The sequence below is a fragment of the Oryx dammah genome, unplaced genomic scaffold, assembly GCF_014754425.2.
Source record: "Oryx dammah isolate SB20612 unplaced genomic scaffold, SCBI_Odam_1.1 HiC_scaffold_21, whole genome shotgun sequence".
NCBI classification, from domain to species: domain Eukaryota; kingdom Metazoa; phylum Chordata; class Mammalia; order Artiodactyla; family Bovidae; genus Oryx; species Oryx dammah.
The window spans coordinates 19,096,081-19,119,110 of NW_024070205.1; the positions used below are offsets into that span (position 1 = coordinate 19,096,081).

At 36.2% G+C, this 23,030-nt stretch overlaps 1 protein-coding gene across 1 annotated transcript in view; it reads right to left on the reverse strand.

The window, feature by feature from the left end:
- The window catches only part of XPR1 (xenotropic and polytropic retrovirus receptor 1), a 211,118-nt gene that overhangs the window by 167,436 nt on the left and 20,652 nt on the right, over positions 1 to 23,030 (reverse strand). The window contains exon 2 of the mRNA XM_040263861.1: positions 19,053 to 19,104. Within this exon, the coding sequence (XP_040119795.1) occupies positions 19,053 to 19,104 (52 nt within the window). The remainder of the gene's footprint in view (positions 1 to 19,052; positions 19,105 to 23,030) is intronic.

Below are 23,030 nucleotides of genomic sequence, written 5' to 3' on the forward strand. Positions count from 1 at the left end.
TGTATATTGAAGCTCAGGGGTGTGTTCCTGTGTTGCTGGAGAATTTGTGTGATATGTCTTGCTCTGGAACTTGTTGGCCCTTGGGTGGAGCTTTGTTTCAGTGTAGGTTTGGAGGCATTTGATGAGCTCCTATTGCTTAATGTTCCCTGAATTCAGGAGTTCTCTGATGTTCTCAAGCTTTGGACTTAAGCCTCCTGCTTCTGGTTTTCGGTTTTATTTTTACGGTGGTCTCTAGACTTCTCCATCTATACAGCACCAATGATATAGTATCTAGGCTAAAGATGAAAGGTTTCTCCACATTGAGGGGCACCCAGAGAGGTTCACTGGGTTACATGGAGAAGAGAAGAGGGAGGGGGTAGTTAGAGGTGACTGGAATGAGATGCGGTGAGATCAAAAGAGGAGAGAACAAGCTAGTCAATAGTCACTTCCTTATGTGCGCTCCATAGTCTGGACCTCTCAGCGGTATTTACGGAGTTATACAGGGGAGAGGAGAGAGAGGAAGTAGACAGAGGTGGCCAGGAGGGTAAGAGAGAGGAATGAAAAGGAGAGAGACAGGTCCAGCCAGTAATCAGTTCCTTAGGTGCTCTCCACCATCTCGAACACACAGAGAATCACAGAGTTGGATATAGAAGAGATGGGGGGAGGTGGGGGGAGAGACAGAGGCCACCTGGTGGAGAAAAAGGAGAGTCCAAAAGGAGGAGAGAGTGGTCAAGCCAGTAATCTCGCTGTCAGGTAAGATTGGGTTATGAAATGTACAAGATTGACAACAAAAACCGAAAAGCAAAGATTAAAAACCTAGAGTAGAGGTTAGATTTTCAAAAATACAATGTTAAAGAGACGAAGCAGAAGGAAGAAAGAAAAAAAAGAGAAAAGATTAAAAAAATAATAATAATATTAAGAAAAAGAAATAAGGAAAAAAATATATATAAGGAAAAAAAAAAAAAAAACCCAAGATTAAAAAAGAAATACCAACAACAACCACGCGAAGACTATATATGGTGTTTGCTTTAAAAAAGTAGAGTCTTTTTTTTTTTTGAAAAGTAATAGTTATAGAAATATAAAGTAGAGAAATAGAAGACTTAACAGTTAAAAAAAAAGTTTGAGAAAAAAAAAAAGAAGGCAAAAAAAAAAAGCAAAAAAAAAAGGAATGATTGTAAAAATTGTGAAGATATATCTGGCCCTTCTCTGATGTTGTGGGCCGTGTTGGTCACTTCCAAGGCGTTTCCCTCTGTTTAGCTTCTGTTTGCTGGTCTCTTCAGTGTCTCAGTTCCGTCCTGACACAGGGGGGCGGTGGTGGACACTTTTTTTTTTTTTTTAGGCTCACTAGTTCAGTCGCGCTGTGGGGAGGGGGGGATGCTGCAAACAAATAGCACTGTCGTGGGCACACAGCGTCTCAACCCCGCTGGACCTGTCTCCCCCCACGACGCACAATCCGCTCCGGCTCCATGGAGCTCAGCCAGGAACCATCCGAGGCCGGCCCCAGGCTTCGCGCACCTCCCCGGTCCAAGCCGCTCGGTTTTGGCGCCCAGGTAACTCTCAGAGGCACAAACTTGTTTGGGACTGCGCTCTGCGCCCCTCCCGGGTCCGAGCAGCTCAGGAGCTTGGCGAGCGCGGTCGCCGGGACTTGTCCCCTTCTCTGTCTCTACTGCTCAGTTTTCTGGGTGTACTGCTGGCGCTCCTTGTGAGGCGGGTGGTGACTGTCCTGCATCCCCTGAAGTCTCAGCAAAGAAGCCTGCCTGCCGCTTTTTAGGTAGTCTCTCTGGGGCTGCGATTGCCCCTTTCCAGCCCTTACAGCTCTGGCTGCCTGTCCCCGGCGGGGGATGGTCTGCAGCCGGCTATTTCCGTTCCGTCCTTTGTTCTGTGCGCGGTCCTGGCGGGGTCTTATGTTCCAGCTTTTCGCGTGGTAGCTATCCCCCAGCCTGGTTTGCTCGCCCAAGTTCGATCGCTCTGGTTACGCGTGGGGCGTTTCTGCCCGCTTCTTACCGAGCACGGCAGCCCGCGTCTCCCGCGCTTCCCTGCCCTGCCCCCACTTGCTAGCCGCGGTTGCAGGCGTCTGCGCGGCTTTTCCGCTGGGGGAGTTACTGTTGGGCTCGTAATCTGTTGGTTTTAATTATTTATTCGTTTTTCCTTCCTGTTATGTTGCCCTCTGTGTTTCCAAGGCTCGCCTTAGACTCGGCAGGTAGAGTGTTTCCTTGTGTTTGGAAACCTCTCTTCTTAGAATTCCCTTCCCGGGACGGGCTTCCCTTCCCGGGATGGAGCTCCCTCCCCACCTCCTTTGTCTCTTTTCTCGTCTTTTATATTTTTTCCTACCTGGTTTTGAAGACAATGATCTGCTTTTCTGGTTGCCTGATGTCCTCTGCCTGCCTTCAGAGGTTGTTTTGTGGAGTTTGCTCCGTGTTGAAATGATCTTTTGAGGAATTTGTGAGGGAGAAAGTGGTCTTCCCTTCCTATTCCTCCGCCATCTTCTTATTCTAGTCTTATCTCTCACACACCTCTTATGACCACATTTTGATAACAAGATGAGTCAGTGGAAAGAATGCTAAAATGATGTCTGAAAACTGAAAATTCAATCTTCAACACTTGTTTGTCACTGATTACTTGTGTAACAATGAGTTAACCGACAGCTCCTAGCTTTGAGTTCTTAAACTGAAAAATAAAGCAATCTCTAAGATTTATAAGCATTCTAACATCTTACGATTCCAAGTCTCATTGTGGCATGGTCTACCTACAAATCTGCTTACCCTGGCCAAGAATTCTAACATGTCTGAATCCTTTAGTGTAGTGTTCAGAATTAAACACCAGATTCCAGAAACGATTTATTCTGTAAAGAAGAGCGGGTTAATTATCTTCCTCTTTCTAAACACTAGGTTTACGTTAATAAAGACTTTGATCAAATTAGACTTTGTGTAGCCACATTACATTCAGATAACCGTACTCGGTTATCCAGCACTGTGGATCCTACTGACTACTCTTAACCAAGAATGCACTAAAGTTGATCTCCCTTATCCCATACTTTGCAAATTGATTTTCTGGCACTGAATGTAAGATTTGAGATTTTTCTTAATTAGCCTGCATCTTGATTTGTTTAGGCCATCATCTTAGCCTTTTGGAGTCAAATTGATAATTCAGGATATTAGCTATTCCTTCCATTTCATGAAGTGGTTGAAATACTATTATTAGCAATGTCAACCAAGAAAATGATTAAAATGCTGATTATAAGAGCTGATCAACAGAAAAGTTAACACTGGAAATAAAGCTTCTACCTTAAAAGTCTAGAAAAAGAAAAGCAAATTAAACTCAAAGAAAGCCTAAAAAAAAAAAAAAGAAAGAAAGAAAGAAATAATAATGATAATGAGGAAAGCAATGAAATAGAAAACAGAAGAAAAAAAAGAGAAAAATCAATGAAAGTGAAGGCTGATTCTTTGAGAAGATTAATAAAATTGATAAACCTCCAGCCAGACTGTAAGTAAACAAAAAAGAAGACACAAATTGCCAATATCGGGAATGAACAAGGTAATAGAGCTACAGATTCTACAGCTAGTAAAATAATAAGGGAGTGTAATGAGCAACTTTATACCAGTAAGTTCAACAATTTAAATATATTATTAATAATTCCTTAAAAGGCATCAACTACCAAAGTTTACTCAAGAAAAAATGGATAATCTGAATACCTTATTTAAACCTTCCCAACAGAGAAAACTACAGGTCCAAATGACTTGTTGAATTTTATCAAACATTTAAGGAAGAATAGTTCCAATTCAATACAAACTCTTCCAGAAAACTAAAGAGGAAGGAATTCTTCCTAACTCATTTCATGATGCCAACATTACCCTGATGCCAAAACAAGACAAAGACATTAACCAGAAATGATATCTATAGACATATATCCTATATGAATACAGATGTAAAAATTCTAATGAAATTTTAGTGACTTTAATTCAGCAATATATAGAAAAGGTATGCAATGACAAAGTGGGGTCTAAGACTGAATATTTGTGCTCCCCCTCAAATTCATATGAACCCTAATGCCCAATGTAATAAAGCACCACTTTGGGAGGTGCTTAGGTCTTCACAGTTGAGCCCTCATGAATGAAATTTCTGTTTTTATAAAATATATAAATATTCTTACAAATATGAATGCAAGGAAGGATTTTAAAAGTATATTTCTACAAGTAACACTGACTGAAAAACTAGCAAGCAAAAACATCACCAAAACTTACTTTATCGTAAACCTTGTTTTCAGTTTAAGTGCTCTGTGTCTTGATAAAGGTGATGGTTGAAAGACACTGTGAATGTATTAAATGCCACTGAATGCTAGTACACTCTAAAACGGTTAATTTTATCTTACATCAATTTATCTCAAAGAAAAGAAAGAATATTTCTGTGAATATTCCGGGTCATGTAGCTAATTAAAAATTACAATTCTTCTATAGAAAACAAACCTCTGGTTACAAAATGGGAAAGGAAAGGTGGGGAAGGAAAAATTAAGTATGAAATTAAAGATACAAACTATTATAAATAAAGTATACAAGCAACAAGGGTATACTATACGGCATGGGGAAGTATACCCAATATCTTGTAATAATCTATACCAGAACATAATCTGCAAAAATACTGAAACACTATGCTGCACACTTGAAACTAACAAAAATGTAAATCACCATATTTCAATAATAAGTTTTCAAAAATTATGAATCTGTTTTTTCCTGCATCTTGAAGGGAGCATTTAACCCTAATTGTTGATGGCAGACAGTTGGAAGACTCCAACATGGATGAGGACACAACTATAGGAATCACAAAAACAGCAGAGCTGAAGACTAGAGGGTACCATACCTAGGTCCACATTCCTCTGGACTTCTATCTATATTTAGATACTGCTGAACTAGTACAAAGAACTCACAATGATCTCTAAATTTTTATCTGCGTTAGACTAACAGCCCCAAATGTTAACATATACTGGTCTCCCAAACAAAATCTACCTTTTAAAAACAATTTAAGGGTGTGATGATTTGAGAGAATGGCATTGAAACATGTATAATAACATGTAAGAATCGAAATGCCAGTCTATGTCTGATGCAGGATATGACACGCTTGGGGCTGACGCGCGGGGATGACCCAGAGAGATGTTGTGGGGAGGGGGGTGGGAGGGGGGTTCATGTTTGGGAACGCATGTACACCTGTGGTGGATTCATGTCAATCTATGCCAAAACCAATACAGAATTGTAAAGTAAAAATTAAAAATAAATAAATAAATTAAAAAAAAATAAAAATAAAAACAATTTAAGACCCTTGGAAATTTGACCTCATCCTTAGAGTTCACTGCTGCTTCTGCTGCTGCTAAGTCGCTTCAGTCGTGCCCGACTCTGTGCGACCCCACAGACGGCAGCCCACGAGGCTCCCCCGTCCCTGGGATTCTCCAGGCAAGAACACTGGAGTGGGCTGCCATTTCCTTCTCCAATGCATGAAAGTGAAGTCACTCAGTCGTGTCCAACTCTTAGCGACCCCATGGACTTCGGCCCACCAGGCTCCTCCGTCCATGGGATTTTCCAGGCAAGAGTGCTGGAGTTGGGTGCCATTGCCTTCTCCGGCCTTCTCCCTAGAGTTCACTATTCTCCTGTAATACCCCTCTGCTTCATTTAAAGTATTTCACTGAATCGCTCCCCAGTGTCTTCTGTACTTACACACTCTTTGGTTTTGTCCTGCTGCTTCTTTCTGCCTAGAAAGGCTTCTCCTACAGTTATAACTAAGCTTCAAGACCTAATTCAAATCTCAACTCCTTCATTAATCATTCTCTTACTACTTCACTTATGAAAATTCTTTTGTGGACATTGTAGATAAACTGTTCCTGAGGGTATGTACCTAATATACTGTACTATTCTTGTATTGTTAAAAATTCCTCTCTGCTGTAAACACCCCAACTCATTTACCATGTCATAAGTGAACCATCATACCACATTTTTTCTTAAGTAGAAAGACAAGTCATAATCTTCCAGAAAAATAACAAACTCGTTATACACTAAGATAACAGAGGTTTCATATAGAAAAAAATAAGTATAAAAACAATAAATCTTACAATATAAGTTATCTTTTCTTGCTCCATCCTTTATAAGAGGAATGCCCAAATTTGCTATTTCATGTTCTCATTTCAATGACCAAAAGATTCCATTTTGAATAGCCTAATAAGAACATATTTTAGAACTGCACAGCAATTGTGAAACAACAGAAACTCTTAAATACATTTAATCACACTGAATTTGCAATGCCCTGACTCAAAGTATAGATATTTCAACCTCAAATAAGATTCATGTGCCTCAGGAATATATGCAAAATTAACTGCATGTGATAACACACCAATAGAAATTCAATTTCCTTTTCCAATCTCAACTGATTGCATCTTTTGTAACAAGAGCATAGCTGATCAATTTCTTATCAGAAGCCACAAACTGGCACTCACTCTTGTAAGGCTAAACTATGTTTCTCCTCTCAACCTTTAATAAAGAAAATGAAAATTTAATCAGTATAGGCAGATTCCCTACCCCTCAACACTATAATCCCAAAGAGCTATACTTATGGTTAGCAGGCAAGGGTATTTATTATTCAATCCTAAAAGTCATCACAGTTCATCTTTTCAAAGCTGGAGCAGACACTTTCAAGTCTAAAGTATACTAAGAATCTAAGCTTTAATGAATGAGGTACTTTCTCTTATAATGTAATTATATATACATATATGTATTTATGCATCTATGGGTATGTATGTATGCATTTCTTCCCACTGAAAAAGAAAGTTTAAAACAATGAATAACTCAGTAGCAATGATACCTTGAAAGAAATGGTGTTATTTGGCTTCTAAAGGAATTAAGACTCCCTGGTTATCACAGAAAGAATCAAGACTCCGTGGCAAAATGGCTGATTCCAGGTCCCAGACTGGAAATATGTCAGATGAGTCTGGAAAGTTTTGTCATACCAGATAGAAAGGAAGCAATCAAAGATTATAAGGGTCATATCAAAAGGAATAAGAAAATCATTTGAAAAGGTTCCTACTGGGTCAAAGCTAAAAATCTGATCATCAAGAGAGATAGAAACTACACTGGAACAAAACATAACTAAGTAAACAGATTCAAACATCAGTCAGTCAGTTCAGTCACTCAGTCGTGTCCGACTCTTTGCAACCCCATGAACCTAGCATGCCAGGCCTCCCTGTCCATCACCAACTCCCGCAGTCCACCCAAACCCATGTCCATTGAGTCGGTGATACCATCCAACCATCTCATCTTCTGTCGTCCCCTTCTCCTCCTGCCCTCATATTGTCACTATAGCACTTAGAAGAAACATTTCATTAATCATCTTTGTAAAATGTTAAAGCACCAATATTGCTTTGAAAACTATAAAAGAATTAGGCAATCATCCTACTTTTCCTATACAATCTGTAGCTAAGGGCAACCAAAGAGTTCGAAAGGGAAGTTTCTCTTTAGAGAATGCTGGCTAATAAACACAAGCGCATTAAAATATCACCATTGTGTACACCTTAACAAATTCATGGATCTAAGGCTAGGCAATGATCATCAATAGCTAGTAACATAACAAAGAGAAACAATCTGATATTATATACCCCTCCTAAAAGAGGTACACACAAGCATGTATATAGTGTTCTTAGGAGAAAGTATGTACACATAATACTTAATTTGAATTAGATCAACTCTCTAGACTTAGCTACAAATTTACAAGAAATACAGAGAACAAACAACATGTTAAGGTACACCACAGGAGTACAATCAGTAAAATCCAGACTCTGGGAGACCAAAAAAACAAACAAATCAGTTTGCTCCACCAAATAATAATAATAATTAACATTTTAAAAAGAAAAATGAAAGAAAAATAAGAGTCAGAAACCTACATACCAGTTTGAACCAATAAAGCATTCTCCAATGAGTGGAATGTTCTGTGGTGTCCAACATGGTAGCCCTTAACCTCACGTGGCTCCTGAGCACTTGATATGTAAGTAGTGTGACTGAAGATCAGAGTATTTCATTTTAATTGCAACTAATTTAAATTTTACTAGCTACTTGTGGCTAGTGGCTACTGTTTTGGATGGTGCCACTGTTGGTGGATGGAGAATTAACAGACTTGTTAATCAAACACAATAAATCATATGATAGATCTTATTTGAGTCTCTGGTCAGACTAAAATATCTTTTAAAATATATTAATAGTAAGTTCTTAATAGTATCAAATATCTGATATTCTTAATAATATTAAGAAACTACTAATAATATTTTTATGTGTGATAACTGTATTTTGGTAATTAGGACAGGAACTATCCTTCAGAAATATTTACACCAGAGAAAACCATAATTCAAAAAGATACATGTACTCCAATGTTCATAGCATTATTTATAATAGCCAAGATGTGGAAGCAACCTAAATGTCCACCAACAGATGAACAGATAAAGATGTGGTGTGTGATTCCACACAATGGAATATTTCTTAGTCATAAAAAAGAATGAAAACAGTGCCATCTGAAGCAACATGGATGGACCAAGACTTCACATACTAAGTGAAATCAGTTAGAGGAAGACAAACATGATATTACTTATATGTGGAATCTAAAAAATGATACAACTGAACTTATATATAAAATAGAAATAGATCTACAGACTTACAAAACAAACATATGATTACCAACAGTGAAAGGGGGGCTGAAATTAGGAGTTTGGGATTAACATTTACACATATATAAATAGGTAATTAAGAAGGACCCACTGTAGAACACAGGACTTACTATAACTGAATCACTTTGCTGTACACCTGAAACTAACACAACATTGTAAATCAACTATACTTTTCTAAATGTACGCTTAAAACAAAAGAAATATTTATGGAAAAATGATATAATTTCTGGAATCTGCTTCAAAATAATCATGGAGGACAAAACAAGATTAGGCAATTGATAAGAACTGAAGCTGGGTGATGGATACAAGGGATTCTGTACACATTCTCTCTACTTCTGTATATCTTCAAATTTTTCATAATAAAAATTTTGGAGGGAAGAGAGGACATTTACCCTGCATGCTAGGACAGGTCTGCCTTTTTGTTTCCCTCAGGAAAGATACCAGAAATATAGAAAAAATCCTAAAGAGGGATAGTTTGGTTAGAAGCAGGTAAACTGTCCTATTTTATACAGTCAAGCCTATATACTGGACAGCTTTTTACTTTCTGTGTATCTACTTAAAAAATTTTTTTTAAACATCATTTGACTGTCCCTTCAACGTGGGTAGATTAGACTGTGAAAACAAATGCCTCAGTTGTACCTCTAGCTCTAGCACAAAGTTTGAAGATACAACATGAACTACAATGCATTTTTTAAAAATTCAGATTTAGGGATATGGTAGGCCAAAAGTGACCACAACCATTCTCACTAATGGGCAAAAGATATCTACGTCAAATCACTAGAATCTGTGATGAAATTAAATCATGAGATGAAATCATCCTGAATTACCCAGAAAGCCTTAAATCCAGTGAAAAATGTCCTTAGATACGCAGAGAATAGATGGAGAAGAAGGCAAAGTGAAGAGGCACAGACTGGGGTGAAGTGGCCACGAGCCAAAGAAGTCAGCAACTACCAGAGGTTGGAAGACATAGATCATCCCCCCAAAATTCCAGGAGTGAAGCCCTGCCAACATCTTGCTTTCCCACTGTGGCCTCCAGTACTGACAGAGAACAAATGTCTCTTACTTTAAGCCACCAAGTTTGTGATAAACTGTTAGAGCAGACACAGAAAACTAACAGAAGATTATCTACTCTTTCAACCACTGAATGCCTTATTCCCTCTTATTACTGTAATAATTAAACATTACTGAGAATCTAAACGATTTTCAGAGCATCTTTTCTACCTTGAGGTCAGGAATTTCAGTTTCTTTTGTTCAATGATATAACCCAGTGCTGGAAAACTACTCTCTGATCAAACCTTTCTATTCTTTCTACCTTTCTCATTGGCATTCTTTCACTAAAGACGTAAGGTGGTCCTACCTAAAGAAAAAAGAGCATAAAGAAAAACTTTCCTTAACTGAAAGTTCTGCCAACTTAAAGCTTTAACAATTGTTCCAGTTTTCCAATATTAGTTTAGAAAATACTACCTGAAATCATCATATTCATTCACGTGTTACAGTATTCTTTTGTATACAATGCAGAGTAGATACCAATAATTTCCAGAATTTTTGTTTCGTGACTTACTGTTTTGTAATTAGTCCTTCTCTACTTTATGACCTTCCCTCAAACTTACCAATAAATAAAGAGCACTGTGTGACAAATGACACAGTATCCTTGTGTCTTATTGACCTTTACATGCAAAGGAAAACTTTAAATACTGAAAACATTTTAAATATTCTGTAATATCACAAAGAAAGGATTAAAAGCATTTTTTTCATTTCTTCTAGCTTCCTACTTGTATGCTATTCAAAGTTGATACATATTTTCATCACATAATTTTACTACCTATTTATTTCATCATCTTGTGTCCTAACAATGAGCTTTAAATTATGTTTAATTCTCTGTGAAAGAGAAGTATTTTGTCAACTCAAATAGCAATGTTATTTATCATTCAGAAGCACATCTTTCCTATTAGTGAACTAGTTCAAGATCAGCGGCATCTTTAAAGAGTACACAAGTATATTTTTGAGAGTAATAATATTTTTTATCTAGAACTTGTCATTTCCATAATACAAGGGAATATGCAATCCTTTTCCAATGTAAACATGAACTAGGCACATCCTTCAGAAGAAAAAACTCATGTCTCTGAATATCAGTCAGGTCTTTTGATCCTTTCTAGAAGAAGTTCATGGGGAATAGAAAATACATTATTCTTAAAGAGATGACAATTATCTTTTTGGCTTGCCTCACGTCTCAACTTCCACTCTTAGCAATCTGTATTTATTTCAAAACAAGGTTGCAGTGGTCACAAACAAGTCTAGAATTTAATTTTTGGGATTAAACTCTCTACTCGTCCCTGGTATACAGTCTTCTCATACAATATGAACCCACTACTAGCAGAAGGACTTCTAAACATCGACAATAAATGACTGAACAAAACAACACTAGCAGGAAAGTGGAACTTATAAAAGATACTCTCATGCTACTACCAAGCTGAAAATATAACAAATTAGATATAGCTCTCCCTATCATAAATATCAGACAGCTTTATTTCTAGGTCAGAAAAAAAAATTTTAAACAGATAGTGATATAGGAAAACAAAATGAAAAACTGGGGGAAGGGAAACACAAGATTATAAACAATGTAAGTAATGTACTATGAATGCATGGATTTGACAGCAATCCTGTACATGCAAAAACTACTTCATGAATTTTAGAAATGCAATTTAGTCTTCCATCCTCTTGAACTTAAAAAGCAACCTCACATCTGTTAAAACAACAAAGACTTAGGGAAAGAGGTGAGGTGGAAGAAGATGCCTGAAGTGGACTCTGTCCATTCAAGCGTATAATCAGAATGAATTATTTACAAGCATACTTTCATCTTCAATGCCACTAAGAGATGAATTCTAAGGAGCTTAGGGAGACTGTAACACATCTGCTAATCAAGTTGAATAAGCAGAGGAGACCTAAGCAAAAAACGATCCAACAAAATCTGTTCGTAAGATTGGGAAAGGGGGTGGGCAACTGAAAAGAAATGGCAGAAAAGCAGAGGCTAGTATAGCAGTGGTCAGTGACTTACACTCTTAACTATTCATTCCATTTTAGAAAGTCAGAGAGCTGTATTGAGCTAACTGAATCAGAGTTATACTAGGCTAACATCAGCCATACACTCTCCATCAAAAGGAATACTTTATAAAAGAAGAGATAAAATGCAAAAGGAAAACAATCAAAGCACTTTGAGGTATTTCCATTTCAATTCAAATTCTCTAAAACACATATTCCATTAAAGTAGACATACATGGAAAATATTCTTCAACAATTCATACATGGTTTTTCAAATTTATGCCTATTTCATATATCTTTGAAAAGCATATAAAAACAAAAAGTGGTTTAGTGTCTTAAAAAAATATACAACCACCCAATGGCTTATAAAAATCTCAGCAATCAAAGGAAACTGTGCTTGGTATCAAGACAACACAATGCCAAAAAATCTTTATAAACTAAGATGCCACATCATCTGCTTCTCTTCCAGTTTTAAAGAAAGGCTATGTGTGTCACCTCAGCCTACAGTTTATGAAACGACAATCAGCATTATAAAACAGTAACAAACTATGCTTAGCCTTCTAACCAGCAGGCAAAATTCTGCATCTAAAGACCAAAAGAAGTTAAAAATTAAAAAACAAAACTAAAAACAAAGATGCAAGCTAGGTGAATTTTAAATAAATGGTACTTTGGCTTTAAGGAATACTGAGGGAAAGGATTCATATTTATTCCTACTCATTAATGTGCTCAGTAAATAGGTAAGGTATGTGCCTATTTTAGATACTAGATATAAAACATTAAAAAAAAAAAAAAGGTAAAAATCTCTGGTCTCAAGGGACTTCTATTGCCTCAGTTCAGTTCAGTCACTCAGTCGTGTCCAACTCTCTGCAACCCCATGGACCGCAGCACACCAGGCTTCCCAGTCAGTCGCTCAGTCATGTTCGACTCTTTGCGACCCCCATGAATCGCGGCACGCCAGGCCTCCCTGTCTATCACCAACTCCAGGAGTTCACTCAGACTCACGTCCATTGAGTCAGTGATGCCATCAAGCCATCTGATCCTCGGTTGTCCCTTTCTCCTCCTGCCCCCAATCCCTCCCAGCATCAGAGTCTTTTCCAATGAGTCAACTCTTCACATGAGGTGGCCAAAGTACTGGAGTTTCAGCTTCAGCCTCATTACTTCCAAAGAAATCCCAGGGCTGATCTCCTTCAGAATGGATTGGTTGGATCTCCTTGCAGTCCAAGGGACTCTCAAGAGTCTCCTCCAACACCACAGTTCAAAAGCATCAATTCTTCGGTGCTCAGCCTTCTTCACAGTCCAACTCTCACATGCATGACATGATCACACGAAAAACCATAGCCTTGACTAGACGGACCATAGTTGGCAAAGTAATGTCTCTGCTTTTGAATATGCTATCTAGGTTGGTCATAACTTTTCTTCCAAGGAGTAAGCATCTTTTAATTTCATGGCTGCAGTCACCATCTGCAGTGATTTTGGAGCCTGTCCATCACTAATTCCCAAAGCTTACTCAAACTCATGTCCATTAAGTCGGTAATGCCATCCAACCATCTCATCCGCTGTCGTCCCCTTCTCCTCCTGCCCTCAATCTTTACCCAGCACAGAGGCTTTTCCAATGAGTCAGTTCTTCACATCAGGTGACCAAAGTTTTGGAGTTTCAGCTTCAGCATCAGTCCTTCCAATGAATATTCAGGACTGATTTGCTTTAGGATTGACTGGCTGGATCTCCTTTCAGTCCAAGAGAGTCTCAAGAGTCTTCTCCAACACCACAGTTCAAAAGCATCAATTCTTATGCGCTCAGCTTTCTTTATAGTCCAACTCTCACATCCATACATGACTACTGGAAAAACCATAGCTTTGACTAGACAAACCTTTGTTGGCAAAATAACGTCTCTGCTTTTTAATATGCTATCTAGGATGATCATAGCTTTTCTTCCAAGGTGCAAGCACCTTTTAATATACTGTATCAAGAAAACTAATAAATCAATGAAAAAAACACAAGATATCAAAGAACTGTATGCAAAAATAAATCAATAAAATAGGGTGATGTAAAAAAGTGACTGAGGGGCTAATACGATTGACTATTCAGAAGGTCTCTTGAAGGACACAGCTATGAAATGATCTAGTGATTCTCAACACAGAGCAAGAGCTAAGGCCCTATTATTGTTAAGAGCAAGCTTGGGTTGATTTAGGTATAGAAAAGGCAATAGGACTAGAACCTAGTAAAGAAGGGGGAAAATGATGGCAGAAGCTGAGATTACAGACACAGGATCAGATTATTTAGGGCCTTCTAGGTCAGAGTAATAAATTTTTACATCATATCCTTGGATTCTAAGAGGCTGTCTCATGAAACTTACTGCCATGCTTTTTGTAAAATAGTTGTTGGGGATACAATCTAGCACACCAAAGAAAATACTCTTCATGAAGATCCGAAGGAAGAACTTCTCTCAAATCTCATGTTGAGTACAAACTGATCTTTTTCTGAGGAACTGGTATAAATTTACCTTATGAATTAATTCTGAAATTAATCATGCTCACCTCTACCTTCTGAACTCCAGCAAAGTCAGGGTTGAACTTACAATTAGCTTCTGGCAACCGTATAAATCTTATAGCATCTTTTTATTTTTTTAAATAAACTCTTCATTTTAGAATAGTTTTATATTTACAGAAGTTACAAAAGTTGTACAGAGGGTTCCATTTACTACCTCCCCCAACTCTCCAATTTTCCGTTATTAACATCTTACATGATGAGTATGGTACATTTGTCAGAATTAATGAGCCAATAATGATACGTTATTAACTAAAGTCCATAATTTACTCAGATTTCCTTAATTTTACCTGATGTTCTTTTCCAAGATCTTTATGGTATCTATTGTATATATTAAATTTACTGGAGGACTTCTTTGGTGGTTCAGGGAGATACAGGTGGTTAAGAAACTCCCTGCCAATGCAGGGGGCATGGGTTCAATCCCTGGTCCAAAAAGCTTCCACACACCCCAGGGCAACTAGGCCTGTGAACCACAGCTACTGAGCCAGGGCTCTAGAGACCATAAGCCTCAACCATTGAAGCCCTTGGCTCTAGAGTCTGTGCTCTACAACAAGAGAAGCCACCATAATGAGAAGCACGTTTTCTGAAACTAGAGAGTAGCCTCCACCTGCCACTCGAAAAAGCCTGCGCACAGCAACGAAGACCCAGCTCAGCCATAAATAAATAAATAAAAATTTACTGGAGCTTTCTCTTACAATTCTATCTTTATTTCCCCCTTATTCTAACCTTTATAACTACTGCTATCTAATGATATTATCTAATTTTATACACCTTTCCCAATACTTCTAGGAATTATCTGGAGTAATAAAAAACTTAGTACAGATTTAGGAAAGACAATTAGTTTCTGCCCAATAAGTCAAATAGTTCAGTATTATTCTAAGTAGATAATGCTTCTTTTAAAAATACAGAGACTCAAGGAAATGCTTGATTAGAAATGTTTGAATTCAAAGATACCATTTGGATAAAAATATAAAGTCAATATAAAAAAGTATTTTTATGTTTCAATACAAGTTTAATCTCTTGAATTCTCCTTTGGTTGCCACCTATAGCATTAGTAATCCTGATTGTTCTTCCTGAGTCATGCAAACTTAACATGGTCTCAGATTGCATAAATCTAAAATGATGATGAAGCAAAATGATCTTTTAAAGTCCCTTTCAATTAGAAATGTCGATTTTTAATTCTGTGACATAGCCTGTCAGATTCTCATATTTTTCCATCACAAGAATGGAAAACATTAATGCTTCTAAACAAACATACTATATTTTAAAAAGATGATGGTAAAATACAGTTTGAAGCTTTACTTGAAAGTAACTCAGTATAAACCAAAACAAATTTAGTGTACAAATTATATGAAGTGTGTAATTCACGTGTATCAAAATTATCCTGAAGGAAGAAATTTCCCCAAAACAGGTGTGACTATTTAGCCAAGAACTGGGTGGCCAAAAATTTTGTGGCCAACACAAAAAATTTGACAAAATCTGATTATGTCAAATGGGTACCACAATTAGAAGTTCTGTTGTCATATCCATAATAAACTGTCTTGCCTCAAAACAATCCTGATTATTAAGATACTACTGATGTTGGGACTTTCCGTTTGCAGCTTAATTTAATCTGTCCCAAATACCTCATTGACAGCAGGAATTATAAAAAGCACAATATAGTTTAAAGGGTTTTAGCATCTATTTCTGAAAGTTCCTCAAAACATTACTTCATTAAAGGTTGAATTTAAAGGTCCTAAGTGCGTGTCTGCCCCTCCGCATAAAATAAATCCTCATTCTATTGTCACATATGTTCTACAATTCTTCCTGCAGAAAAAAAGATAAAACAGTAAAATTCTTAATTATGTCCTTATTTAAAAATCATTACACTGTGTAAGTTTTAACAAAGAATTTTAAGCCATCTTCTTGGTCACATATTTCCAAATGTGAATGCCTACCAAAACTAACAAATTACACTGAAGAGTAGGCAATGATATTAATACATATCAAAGGAGATTAGATGTGAATTGATAAGGAATACCTGAGAATAAGTCTTTTTGCATTTTAAATATTTTCCTTCAGAATATGAAAATCTCTTAGTTATAATCACAAAACATTTGTTGTTTTTTTGTAACACACTTGTTTTAAATAAAAGTAGAGACACTTTATTTTTCACGAATCAACATATAATGATTCATGAAATTAACTCTCAAAGGATGAATAAAGCAAAATAACCAAGAAAAATAATCTGAATGTTTATTTGAATAATAAAAGCAACTTTAAGTAAACACGCTTTGATTTCTTTTTTTTAAAATACACTGAAATTATTTTGTTTGGTTGATTTACTTTTAAATGGGAAAAAAGCCACGTTACCTGTGATATTAGAATAAAAGTACTATCTAAAAATTAGAAGAAAATGATCCACTAGCATAAAAAATAGTGATCAAATTCTTATCAACAAAAGCTTTCATATACTGTGCCTTTTATCTAATATACTTCTATCAAATAAACCACTTCACTCTTTAAGAATCCACTTCAAGTTATTTTTCTTTCACTATAATTAGAAACCCATTCCATCTCACACAAAAGTACTGTGAAAATATGACTACGCCACTTACTGCACTATGACTCATCTTAAGTAATAACAATATTAAGTTATAACTATTTAATATATGTAGTAATCAGTACAGCTATTACTTATACTCAACTCAATGCAATGAACATTTAAAAAATAAACATCCTATAGATGCTAATAGAATAATCAAACTATCAATGAACTTAAGAAATCGATTAACCTACTGGCTAGTTATTACCTAAAAAAACTTAGCATTAACAATACTGATCTAAAAGTCTTTAAGATTATTTATGGCAAGGGTTCTTGACTTTGGCTATATATTAGAATTACCTAGAGAGACAGTAAAACTATCAGTGCCTGAGTTCCACTCCCCATATCCTATTTTATTTGGTCTGAGAAAAATGTTAAAAGTTAAAAGCCCTATCTTGGACTCTGTGATAAATCTGTTGATGATGCATTACTTTACAGATAACTGCTAAATAAAAACCTAGAAATATGATCTCAGTAGCAAGAAAAAAGGAATAACAGAAATGATTATAATTTAAACACTGTATAAAAGAGAATAAATTAATACAGTATCACAATGCAAATGAGAGACATAATTGAGTCCCTTTAATAACATTTTCTAACCTCAATACTATATAAGATAATGTTTCCTTAAACGACTTTCCAATACCTTCAATTCTTTAGTGTGTCTAAAGAGAAAAATTCCTGTTAAGAAAATAAAAACTACATGACTTTAGTCTTTATCTGAGAATTGAAAGAATGAATAAGTTCAAAATATTTCCCTTATGAAGACAGCACATACATGTGCATAATCAGCCTACAATACTCCCTTTCTAACAAGGTCCAATGAAGTTCATGTCTCTGGGCAATGAGATAAAAAGCTATTAACTATAAATATTTGTCATTTTAGCATATAGTTTTTCCTCCAAAAACAGCTGACAGTGTATGAGATTTACTAGCAACATGACCTAGCATGGAGGGATGAATAAAGAACATTATAACTTTCAACACACTTCAGAAGATCTTTGTTACAAACCAGATGGTACAACTTAAAAAAAGAAAGAAAAAATTAAGGAGAAGTAGCCCAATTAGAGTAAAGTTAAAAGAACCACTATCAAAGCAAGTTACACAGGGTGAGGAAATCAGCTTAACTTCCACATAATTTCATTTTTCTCACATTCTTAAAATCTTTTGAGGTGGTACTCTTCAAGACACATAAGAGATAATAACCCAATAAGAATAAGTATTTGTCTTCAGTTAAATATTAGAGAACACATTAATTATATTAAATGTATTAAATATAATCCAAAATTTAGTGACGTATTATAAAACTAATACCCAAGTGCCAATATCCTGGTAAAGATTTTGAGATTCTGAAGGAAGCACACTTTGAATTCAGAATGGTTAGAAAGATATACATGTCTATGTCATTAAAGACAATGAGATTTTTAATTATAGATCTATAGTTTTAATAAACAACTTCATAGTCATCTCTCATGGAAATATGATACAAAATTTTAAAAGAATATCCAGCCTCAGAAGGAACACTCCCTCAAATAGTTGTTGAATTAGCTCCTAGTTATTTACTGACATAAGAACTACAACTTTAACTTACAACTCCTCAAACCTATCAATCGTTAAACCCATAAAGAGTGAACTGGTGAGCAGAAGCTGAGGTAACAGAAAAGGAAGGATCAATAAAGATAATTAGAAAGATAACCACTATGCTTAGGTCAGTCACTTTACGACTGCCAAGCTGTGCACATGCATACATATACATGCTTATATCCATGTACACACACACACAGAGTAGATACATCTTGTTTCACTAGTCTCAGTCTAAAGACATGACATAAATAGAAACAAAAAGCTTTGTTGCCCAGACTAGTTATGAACTAAGGATTCACTGAATGATGGATGGATGGATGAATAGATAAGAGAAACAGATATAAGAACACATTGCTGGGGGGAGGGAGCATGGCACTTAAGAACTTTAAACCAGTATCTATGATTCACAATGCTAAGGTGATGTACGGACATAAGAGATCCATCATAAAGTAAATGTGAGCTAAACAATAAAAATTTCACTGAAACATAAAGTAATCATAATATATACTATAAAAGCCAAAAAAGATCTGTATAGTAGGGTAAGTTATATTAGTTTTATACTATTCAGTTTAAAATATCTCTTCTTAAAAAGAAGTTTTATGTGGTTAAATGTAGGGATTAACACATCTTACCTTCCACAGAAGGTGCCTGGTCCTGAGCTGAATACAGCATATCCTTAAAAGCCTATTAGAAAGTAAGAAAAGAAATACATAAAATCATGAGTAATTGTCACAGTAAAAGCATTTTCAGCTGAATAATTACTTCTTTTTCAATATCCAAACGACGACTACAAAGGGTTCCCAAATCGAGAATTTAGTGAAATACTTTGATTAACTTTAATAAGCTAAAACCCAAATACTATCCTTTCATATCCAGTACTGTCCCATCTTTAAGATGAGGGCTAATATATATATACTTTAAAAATTAAAGGGAATTTGGAAACAAATGAAAAATCATGAACACTCTAGACTAAAAAAAAAAATCACCACTGGTGAGTCACAAATTGGCCTCCAGCGTCCCTCAACCTCAGTAAAATTGACATTTAGGGCTAGATAATTCTTTATTTGTTTTTTGTATCTAGAGGGGTTTTTCCTCCCCCCTTTTGTATCTAGAGATTCACTAGATACCAGCAACAACTGACCAAAAATGTCTCCAGACACTACCAAACACCCCAGAGGACAAACATCACCCCTCCCCAGAATCACTGGCCTACAGCATTCAAGCATATAAAAACCAAAAAAAAAAAGAAATAAACCTCCAAGGTAGCCTAGTCCAGTTAAATCACTTTGTTGCCAAATGGACTTACCATTATTTTAAGTTAGTGACCAATATGTCAGTTCCATGACTAACCCCTAACCAAGTCTGACAATATACAAAAACCCTAAGTAAATATAACAAAGATCTACTAGAACTTCTTTTAAGAAAAATGTATATATAATCACTTTTTTAAAATAATTTCAGATGTCCCAGGAACTACTAATTTCCAGTCTAAAAAAGAAATTAGCTCAGAAGATTTTATCAAACATTAGAAAGTATTTCAGGTCACAGACTGGAATTATATATTAAAAGTCCTATAAAACTTTACAGTGGTAGTTATGCTATAGTTCTTCCATGGAATATTTTAAGAGTGTAAATGAGTACATTGCTTAGAGTAGAATAAATTTCCAGAAGTAGAAAAATACAAGAGGAAAGAAACAAAAAAAATCCAGCCAGAGAAACTTCAGAAAATAAAACTACCATCAGTTCTGTTCAGTTGCTCAATCATGTCCAACTCTGAGACCCCATGGGCTGTGGCACACCAGGCTTCCCTGCCCATCACCAACTCCTGAAGCTTGCTCAAACTCATGTACCACCATGAAACCAGGTAATATCAGAGACTCAAACACCTGACTGAAGTTTTTCTACTTCTTCAGTATGATAGGCATATGTACCTAAATCAGATGATGTTATCAGTAAGTAAATGAACCACCAATGACTAGCAGAAAAGCTTGTATGCAGTAGGAACTCAATACATAGCTCTTGATTCAAAAGGGTTTCTTATTAGCACACTGAAAAAGCACAGTAAGTAAAATCTCTCATACGTAATGCAAATGAATTAAATTTGCAAAAGGAAAGTTTACCAAATTAAGGTTTAAAAAGATTAAATTTTATAAAGAGAAAGATTATGATAGTCTTCATTTGGATTATAAACTAAATCATAGTTTCATTTAAATCAAGACAACTCTCAGTAAAATCAAGGACAATTCTTTTTGCTTACTACTTCTGTTTTCTTCTGAATAAGAGACCCCCTAAGTTTTTGACAGTAATAGACTTTAGAGGACTCTATAAATAGGACACCATCCCCTGACTGTGACTAGAGAATAGCCCCCAATTGGGAAACCACCCGGGGAAAATCCTACAGAGTATTGTCTACATTAGTACTTATGACTGTCTATTACATGACTCAGCTGTGTTAGGAGAAGTGCATCCAAATACACAAAACAACAAAATTGAGTTTCCTCATTCATGCTGTTTTAGTGTAAGGAAATCCAATACATTATATAAAATTCTGAATCTGTATAATAACTAAAATCAATATGTATTCATTTGCATCACAAAAGATTTCTCTGACCACTGAGAAGGGCACGGGTGTGATTCCTGGTTGGGGAACTAAGATCCCACAAGCTGTGTGGTGCAGCCAAAAGAAAAAGATCCAAAGCAATCTTTACATAAGCATCTCTACTGTAATCTCTGAGTGTGAAGTTATTTTCGTTATGTTGTTCAGCCATTCAGTCGTGTCCGACTCTTTGCGACCCCAAGGACTGCAGCACACCAGGCTTTCCCTGTGCTTCACCATCTCCCAGAGCTTGCTCAAATTCATATCCATTGAGTCAGTGAGGCCATCCAACTATCTCATCCTCTGCCATCCCCTTCTCCCCTTGCCTTCAATCTTTCCCAGCATCAAGGTCTTTTCCAGTGAGTCGGTTCTTTGCATCAGGTGGCTAAAGTATTGGCGCTTCAGCATCAGTCTTTCTAATTAATATTCAGGATTGATTTCCTTTAAGATTGACTGGTTTGATCTCCTTGCAGTCCAAGGGACTCTCAAGAGTCTTCTCCAACACCACAGCTCAAAAGCATCAATTCTGCAGTGTTCAGCCTTCTTTATGTTATAATGTTATTGAAATTTTTGTTATAATGTTATTATCTTTGTTATATTATTGAAATATATACAAACTAGGACAAAACTCTTAGTGTTTGTAACAATACATATGACAGTAAAATCTTACAAATTAAATCCAAACACAATCACAAAACCAGTATTATTAAATCAACAACATTAACGTGACAGGAAACAAGATGTTTGCTGAATTAAAATCTGAATTTTCAGGTAACATGAATACAATGCCATTTTGCCTACTCTGAGTTTGGAACCCCCAGATGACTGTGTCAGATGGGATCTACCATGAGGCAGCATAGTCAGCTATCTATCAGGAGGCAGTAGTCAGTGGCTAGAGGCTATGGAGTCAGGCAATATGTATGAAAACCAATTCTACCACTTATTAGCTATGTAACCATAAAAATTAACTTCTCTATACTTCAGTACCCTCATCTGTAAAACAGGACTAGTAATTTCACATACCTTACAGGTCTACTGTACAAATTAAAAACTTAAAACACAAATCCTTACATTAATTATGATTCATTATTATTATTGAATAATATCATATATATTATTGTACATGAGGAGTATTTTGATCAGTGCCTGGAACACAGAAGATGCTCAAAGAATGTTAGCTAACAGAATGTAAACTACCACAAAACTTATGTTACATAGTGGGCTATCGCACCATTTAGCCATCCATCTGCTGAACATGACTACATCATTTACGTATTAGAAACGCCTCAGGTTTTAATTAACTCTTCACAAAGTAGTATAGCACTCCTTGGAGCCAGCATGACCAAACAAGCATAAACAGAAACACTGCCGCCTCCTGGCATCTAGGTCATAAGACGGTCAACTAGATGATTCACAATATGCTCCTCGTATATTTTCTGATGATTGCTGACATGAGTACACAGAGCTTTTAATTCTTATAAGAAACCTACAGATTCCTAAGAAAACATATGCAGTTTCAATCTATATACACTGTATTTTTTCCTGCACGTATTTTGTTTTTATTTTGTTTTACTGGAGTATAATTGTTTTACAATGTTGTGTTAGTTTCTGCTGTACTGAAGTGAATCAGCTATATGTACACATATATCCCCTCCCTCAAGGATCTCCCTCCCGCCCCACCATCCCATCCCTCCCATTTACATCATCACAGAGCACCAAGGTGAGCTTCCTGTACCATACAGCAGGTTCTCACTAGCTACCCATCTTACACATGGCAGTATATATGAGAAGAGACATATGGACACGGGGTGAGGGGCGTGGGGAGAAGGGGAGGGCCAGAAATTGGGAGATTAGGATTGACATATGTACACTTTAAACAACAAGAACTCCTAATTTTATTGCTTAAACCTTCCACAATATATCTATTGTACAAAATAGGGTATAGTTCAATAATACTGCCAATACAAGCTTCTTATGTTGTTAATTTTTAATAACCCACAGTAGATCATCACTG